The sequence below is a fragment of the Protobothrops mucrosquamatus genome, unplaced genomic scaffold (genome assembly GCF_001527695.2).
Source record: "Protobothrops mucrosquamatus isolate PMUCROS unplaced genomic scaffold, P.Mucros_1.0 scaffold758, whole genome shotgun sequence".
NCBI lineage: Eukaryota > Metazoa > Chordata > Lepidosauria > Squamata > Viperidae > Protobothrops > Protobothrops mucrosquamatus.
In genome coordinates, this window is record NW_015387028.1 from 158,466 (window position 1) to 166,851 (window position 8,386).

An 8,386-nucleotide genomic window follows, 5' to 3' on the forward strand; every position below is an offset into this window, starting at 1 on the left:
CTACTTATAACCCATCCTCAAAGTTATGATTGCCTCACACATTTTTGGATACCTGGCAACTGGCTCATATTTTTAAACAGCTGCAGTGTCCCACAGTCACACATTTAATGACTATGTGATTTGCTTAAAGACTGCAGTGACTTGCTTTACAGCCACTGAAAATACTTATAAAATCAGGTCTGGTGACTTGACTTAGGACCTCAATAACTTATGGCCAAAACTCCAGGCTCCATTGTGGTTATAAGTCAAGGACTACCTGAAATTCTAATAAAGGCTTACATTACTTTTACCATTCCAAATCTGTTCATTCTTAATCTTTTGCCGGTAATATTTTATGGAGATCTTATTCCTTCTAAGTTGGCACAATTCAAGGAAGGATTGCACTCATGCAAATTCAGCATTTTATTCCAGCAATACTCATTACACTACAAGCAAAAACCTGGGAGTTCACTTGGGTTCAACCTACCTTTTGGGCCAATTTTAGCAAGAAGAGAATGTAGTAGCACCATTAATTCTTCATTTGGTGGGGATTCTTTGCTTGCGTTCACAAGTAATTGCAACAAAATCTGTGTCCCTCCCCGAGAAACGAGAAAACTTGTTCTTCGACTGCTGCCTAGAAATAAAATATGAGCCATTGGCTGAAATCTTAAAATAATCTGATTTTATAAGGGCATTTCTTTACATGACCAGTGCAAATTTATCTAGGAAATTATTTACTCTCTTGACATTAAAATACTAAACTTTGTATGTTTTAAAGTATCTAGAAATGTAACAATTCACATATATTAGACAAAAATTTCTAAGGTACAGTATATAACCTACAAATGATCACTTGAAATAAATACTTGCCTGCTGCCACCAATTCAATTAAGATATTTAAGATGTTTAATATAGTCTGAAAATCTCTGGTATTCTGAAATGAACAAACGGGAAGAAAGTCAAGAGCATTTATGTCATAGGCTCCATAATAATATAGATGAACACAAAAATGATCACTCTGCAGTCTTAAATAAAATTAACAGCCTGCAAAAGTTTTCTCTCATTATGATACTGAATCTTTATGCATGCAAGTTGTGTGGTTATATAAAACAATTAAATAAATGTTTTATGTGCAATATTTCGCATATCTGTTGACCACTAATTTTAATAGGGTAATAGAAAAACCTAATTTTTAGGTTCAACAATCTACAAATATACTGTGGAGCATGTAGGGCTGATCATGTTGTACCTATCTACAAATCTTTAAAGCACCAGAGGTTTTTTTCCAGCATGGCAGAGCTTCTTTAAACAATTACAGATAGGTGATATGAGTGTTTCCATCACACTCCAAAGTATTTTTTTTTTTTTGCACTTGCATCTGAGTGCAGCACACCTTTATTAATTCCAACTGTACCATGCCCTTGGCTTTCCCATGTTAAACAAACAGCCCTGCCCAAACAACAAAAGCTATCAACTGTTTTAACTGCATCTAATACACAACTAATGTTTACATTACTATAGCAAGGCTCCAATCTTTCATGCTATAGTTAGTAGCCCTGAAAAAAATAAAATAAATTACTATCCAAATGAGCAAGAAAACATGAATTTTTTACACTCTTACCTCTAAAGTTGAGAGAATAACTTCTATCCCTGTTGAACCTTTAGCAGTCATTTCTTTCCTGATTTTTTCTGAAATCAAAGTTGTATATTCTTCTATTAACTGAATAAATTGATATTTAAAAGTTAAATATAGATGACTTTAAAAAGGTGTAGAAAAGATAAGTACACAAAAGCAAAACAAACAAATTAATTTTAGAGATTGTGAATTACCTTCCAGACTTTTTTTAAGTCTGAGCTTTTTAAATATAAAATATTATACTAGCCACTCTTTATAGCAAAGGCATTCTCTGAGTACCAATCTTTTTTTTAGGCATTTTATTAATTTTCTGGTTTTACAATCTTAAGTACTTAATAAACAATAGGTTGTCTGGGTCCATTAGTAGTTCAGTGGTACATATTAACTTCCTCAATCTAGGTACAATACTACACCATCCAGTGCTTCCTCTCTTTTTCCGGTGGTATACATTTCCCATACTGGGCAAATACAATTCTTATTGCTGTTAATACATATACAATTGAATATCAGAATCTTTGTTACATTTTTCTAGTATTATATATAATATCAGTAGTGTCAATTTAGAATATCTTTTCTAACCAAAACATATCTCAATTGCATTTGCACTTAATATCCATTTGTTCAATCAATATCCTGTTTTTCCCACTTTTTTTAATTTTGATTTCCCATCAGTGTTCAAAGTGTCTCTATCGCTTATAATTTTCTCATAATAAATTATATTTGGGCAACCAAAGGCTTCCCTTGTTCAAATCCTCTTAGCATTTTCATATTTCCCCGCTCATACCAAAATATAAAATTCTACTTATAAATTGTATCTTTCTAGTTCTAATAACACTTCTATTTCTAACAATTATCTATTCTCTTAGCCATGTTCAAACATCTCTTTAATAGTATAATATCCCATCTAATGGGTCAGGACCTCTATTTTCTTCAGGCTTAATCTAGCTTTCTTCCTTTGCCAACTAACTTTCCAAGTCAATGCCTTTGAATCATCAACTAATTCTTCCTCTATTTTTCTGTATATTGTTTGGTTAAGGTATTTTTGGAAGAACACTCAAGCCCATTAATATTCATTAAACAGCCTCCCTCCTTCTCCAATTTCCCACAATTCTCCTAACAGCTTTATCTTCCATTCAATCAGTTCTTCTTCCTTATCCTCAAGAGTGTTCAGAGATCTTGACAGGTAAGATGTCTTTTCTGTTTCCGGTATTATCGCTACGTCTTCTAATTCTTTGTTTGTCTGAGTCTATTTATTAATTCCTTCCTTTAAGTCCTCCATCTTTGGATCCGCTTCCTCTAATTTTCCTTCTATTTTCTGGGTTACCAGTTCCTTCTTTAGAGTCATTTTCTGAATGTATGGATTTAGATTAGAAATTTTTTTTATCTCCTTTGTGTTATTTTTAGTCTCATCATGAGCTAAGGCAATTATTTCTTGTATTGATTTTAACATAGAAAGAATTTCTTTCTGAGCTTCGTCAACATTTTCTTGTTTATATGTCAAGCTAGGGACTTTGGAGATAAGTGTTAAAGATGGTTTTTTATCATTTAAAGCTGAGTATGGAACATCCATTTTGTTTTTGTATGTGGTCTCTATAGTCCAATCTATTTAGGGATTTAAAAAGTTTCAGTCAATTGTCATTTGAGCTCCAAGTTATCCAGCCAGCCTACCAGTCCATCCTTATGTCTCCCCTAAGCAAATATAAGCAAAATTCAAGTTTTTCTGTCCAATGAAAAACATGTCCTTTCTATCCAGAGAGAAAAAAGCAATTAAAAGTTGTTCATCAGTCAAAGGTTTATAATCCAAAATATTCCATCATCTCAATCCATAATGCATGTTTCTTCTACAGATAAATAGCTCCACAACACAGCTCTGAAAGTCAGTTAGTATTTATATTCATAGTCCACGCAGGCCAGTTTCAAAATAGTTTATTGTCTCTGCCCCACAGATAAGCAGCCCAAGAGTTTTTTTTCCCCTTTTCCTAGCTGCAGTCTTGAAAAGTGAAAGTTTCCAAGGACAACAAAAGTCTTATCTGAGTCTGGGCTTCAAGCCAAGTTTCCTTTAAACATAATAAACTGTAGTGCTGTGGTTCGCCACTAGATGTCGTTGACGCCGTCTTCCAGCTTTTTAAGTCCAAACTTATATTACAAGCTTTTCAAGTCTTTTTTCCCCTTCCCTCTCTCCTCAGGGAGGATTCTTTGCTTTGGGCAGTTTTTTCCAGGAAAAAGTCTTAAAGTCATAAAGAGAGGATAGGGTCTCACCCAGTTCCATCCACATTGCTCGAAAGTTGCTCTTTAGTGCTTATTTTCTTTGGTTGTCAGCAGCTTCTGACTGGCACATGAATGTAACCAGTCTTTTCCCCGCCGGTTTGGAAGGCTTCCTAGGATCAAACAGAAGGGCCGCCGCCCTCCCACGATCAAAGAGGGTCTCTTCCTTCTTTGTCGCCTATCCAGGGTGACTTTTGACCCTTTTTAGGATCCCCGGGGGGCGAAATTGAACCCGGAAGATGGAGTCCCATATTCCTGCGTCCGTCCTGCCGCGACATCAAACCGGATGTCCTCTGAGTAGCAATCTTTTTATAACCAGGAAATTCTACCTACCACAAGAAAAATCCCTCAAAAAGAAAATCAGCCCAAAGTCAATGTGAATGCTTAAATATTGATTGACCATTGAAAAGGAGGGGGGGATGAAAAGGGGGAAAAGGAAGAATCAAGAATAAAACAGAGAATGGAATAAGCTGGAAAAGGCACTAGCAAGAACATTTACAAATCACAACAGTGTATTACAGATTCCTGCTATATCCCTTAAGAGAAATATTCAGTTTGCACAAGAATAATAGTATATACAAAAGGAAGAAACAAAAAAGAACTTATTCCAGGCTATATGTAAACATCCCTATTTGATTCATGTCAAATGGCTTATGTTCAAAGAGAACAAAACCTGAACTGTTTTGAGTATTTCACCATAGAGAGCAGTGGAACGAAACGAAATCCTTGCTCCCTTTATTTTTCATCCTAAGGCAACAGAAATGATTGTGGTTATTGCTAAGTACCAGGATATTAATGTCCAAGGGGATGGGTTTTTGTTTTTTTTTTAAAGTTTAAACATGTAAAAAGTGGTAGTAACAATTAAACATAACTTTTGCAACTAGTGATCGATCCTAAGTGACAGCAAAGGTTTCACTTAAAAAATATGATCAACGTAACAAAAATAAAAATACATTTTTCTGGTTATTGGCTTAAGGTTTCTTCTTAATGCATGGATACAATACAGAATTAGTATTCTGTTCCAAATGTATCACCAGAATATTTATTCATAATGAAAATGGATTTTTAAAGGATCTTTTCTATTCAACTTTTTGATAAGACAAATAATCTTACAATGCATAAAACTGTGTATAATTTAAATCTGATTTTTTTTCCAATAGATTTTTACAGGGTGATGAAATCAAGGATAAAGAGTGGAATTTTTTTAGCTAATAAAATCATTAATAATCATGAGCTGATTAAAAGCCATTGATCTGAAATCATGAACAATAGATTTCAGGAGATACTAGGGCAAATCAGGACAAAAGATCATCTGTCACTTTTGCTCAGAATAAAATACTAATGCAATATATGGACAGGAATGAAACTGAAAAAAACACTGGAAACTGAAAATTGAAAACCAATGATTGCATGGGCAAAAAACATAGGGCACAATATAGAATTAGAAGATTGAGAAAGAATTTGGAATAAAAATCACAAAATAACAAAATCCACTGCATATAAGGAAAATCAATATAAAATGCTATATCGTTGGCACCTAGCCCCTGCAAGATTAGCCAAAATGTATCCAAACCAAAGCCCAAATTGTTGGAAATGTAATTACGTCAAGGTACCTTCTTTCATGCTTGGTGGCTATGCCCTGAAGTGAAAAAATATTGGATTAAAATACAAGGGTGGCTACAAGACTTAACAAAATGTCAAATCGAATTAAATCCAGAAACATTTTTCCTGGGAATACTTAAAAAGAAATTTGATAAGAAAATAAGATATCTGATCTTACATATACTAACTGCGGCAAGAATTGCATTCGCGCAATATTGGAAGGAACGCAATATACCACCAGAGGGGTTGATTATTCAGAAAATTTATGAATGTGCTGAGATGGACAAACTCACCTTAGAATTAAAAGAAAAAGATGATTCGGAATTTTATGCGGTTTGGGAAAATTGGTATAATTGGATAGACAATAGAAACAAAAATTGGAAATATACATAAGGTTATTGTGTAAATTAGGTTATTGTGGGTTAGATTGAATGTACATAGTGTATATATTGTATAGAATGTAGATCCATAGTATATAAAAATGACATAGTCTACTGAATATGTACTGTATAAAGCAAAACGTTAATAAAAATAATAATTAAAAAAAAATTGAAAACCTAGAATCCACTCTTGATTTTGACCTAAGAATTACAGAGGTATTTTTTTTGTTTTTTATGACCCTTTATCCATTTATGGGGGTGGAGTTGGAGCGACTTAATGGAGCTGAACATTTAGTGGCCAGATTCCCATCCTGATGCCTACACGGAGTTCGCAGCAGATATTTTCTCTTTGCACCCTGATAGAGAAACATCTGCCGCTGCCTAGGATGGAACTCTCAACCTTCAAGTGGGAGGCGAGCACCTTCACCTCTAGGCCACCACACTGTTCTTACAGAGGTAAAATAATAATCAATAAATGTTCTAGCCAGATCAGATCATAAAATAGGAGAAAAATAAAGTAAATACTAAACAAGGCAGGTAGTCTAGCTCTCAACTGCTTAAAACTGTGTAACTTAAGAATTTGTTTTTAACGGATTCCCACTTATCTATATCAACATTAGAAAAATTGCTTAAACATTATACAGAATGTATGTGAAAACCAATAATACACATGCATGCATACACCTCAATTAATGAGCATCTGTAATATTTACCTTGACTTTGAGTCAGGTGAAGAATTTTTGATGTGACATATCTGGCAGTGTCCGCTTCTACCAAACATTCTGCATTGATCTTCTCCAGTTGTGCCAACAGACTTAAAATCCGAGAGTTGTTAGTTACACTGGAGAAAACAAATACATTTAGGCTGTGATATGATGGGCAGTTTTCAGAGTACAGAATGAAATGTGAAGCAATTTAAAATTAGAAAAATGACCCCAAATGTTACACAGAGAAAAATAATATGCAGTTGACAGTTCTTTGCTTTTCCATATTACTGAGAAAGGGAGGAGAAAAAAAGAGCATTAAGATGTTTAACACTAAACAGAACATATAAAATCAATCTTGGCAGTTTCTTAGCAAACAGATATGCAGGGACCTTCATTTATTACTGCAAGAATAATGGTGAATCTAAATGGCCTTTTCCCCAGGCCCTTTCTTTGCATTCAATTTTTTCTATACCTGTGCAAAATACAGATGTGCTTATTTTCACTTTACTTTTCAAGAAGATTAAAAATTAACTAAAACCACAGACAACTGATTGGTAAGAAAAATATTAACATTAATTTCTACATATACACATACCTTAACTCTGTAGGAACTTTACACATTAAGGTCATGTTTCTCAAACTGGAGGTTGTGCACCAGTGGTGGGGGATGGCACACAACAGTCACAAAACAGTGCCTTTCTGTGAAGTCCACTAGATGAGTTTGATACAGAAGTATATTGAATGCAAACACCAAAACGCTATTTGAAGTCCACTGTTCTTTTTATTACTGCATTTGTTTTGGAAGGCATAGAGTTCCGTAGAAAACTCACCTAACCCTCTACAGAACGAATGGGACGAAGCTCTTGAGGCCGCAATAAAAGGGGAATTCCAAGAGTGGTGTATGCATTTACAAGCATCAAGCAGGAACCGAAAGAAAGCCTGGTTCTACTTGCTGTCTTGAGAATTCATTAAAGCCTCTTTTAGTTTGCAGGGACTTCAGACACTAACAGGCTGTCACTTTTATGTCGACAGGGTTAATAGCTGGCTATTTTCTGCAAAGATATATTTTCGTTAGTTTGAGGGGACTGGCTTTTTAACAGTTTAATCGCTTTTCTTTAGTTGGGTTATGTGATTGTTAACTGTGTAGAGCAGCGATAGGCAATTAATTTCTTCAAGGGGCCAGATGAGAAACTGGGATGCTGTGGAGGGCCGAACCAATGTAACCTTATCTGATGTCCTCAAACTCCATTACCTCTACTCCTTAGGCTGCTCCAGGCGAGGGTGATGCTATGCAGGCATAGAAAAGTGCTTTCTCTCTTCGTCACAACTGAAGGAAAGCACGGCAACTGCACACAGCTAGATCCAACTCAGTTTCTTCTCCTGCCCCCTGTGGCCTGCTTATATACATTTGATTTCTAATTTCTGATTGACCTCATGCGGGCTGGACACGGACAGCCAAAGGACTGGATGTGGCCTAGGGCAGTAAAATTCCCAGGTCTGGTGTAGAGTCTTATGGAATAGGCAGTAATTAATTGTGATATATTTGAAAATGAGTTGGATCCAAAACGATGCAGTCAGTATGAATACACATCTTCAAGATGGCAGCCGGTCCAGGCAGTGGCTTCCGGTGGCAGGCGATTTCGCTGGTCGCAGCTGTTTGCTGCCTCCCGCCTGTTTTGCGTAAAAGCCGGTTTGACAGCCAGCATCTGCTGTCAAACGGCTTGATACCTTTCCCCTGGGCATAAGGGGATCGGTGAGCTGCCCGGGGTAGGAGTTGAGTTCCCGAGTCGTCCTATATGGACGATGTAGGCGAGAAC

General features: G+C 35.7%; 1 protein-coding gene across 1 annotated transcript in view; it reads right to left on the reverse strand.

Annotated features, from left to right (window-relative positions):
- The window catches only part of AGTPBP1 (ATP/GTP binding protein 1), a 64,959-nt gene that overhangs the window by 40,384 nt on the left and 16,189 nt on the right, over positions 1–8,386 (reverse strand). Inside the window, exons 3-6 of the mRNA XM_015818522.1 lie at positions 6,576–6,703; positions 1,601–1,668; positions 850–913; positions 467–613 (exon numbers count right to left, since the gene is read on the reverse strand). Coding sequence (XP_015674008.1) covers positions 467–613; positions 850–913; positions 1,601–1,668; positions 6,576–6,703 — 407 coding nt within the window. The remainder of the gene's footprint in view (positions 1–466; positions 614–849; positions 914–1,600; positions 1,669–6,575; positions 6,704–8,386) is intronic.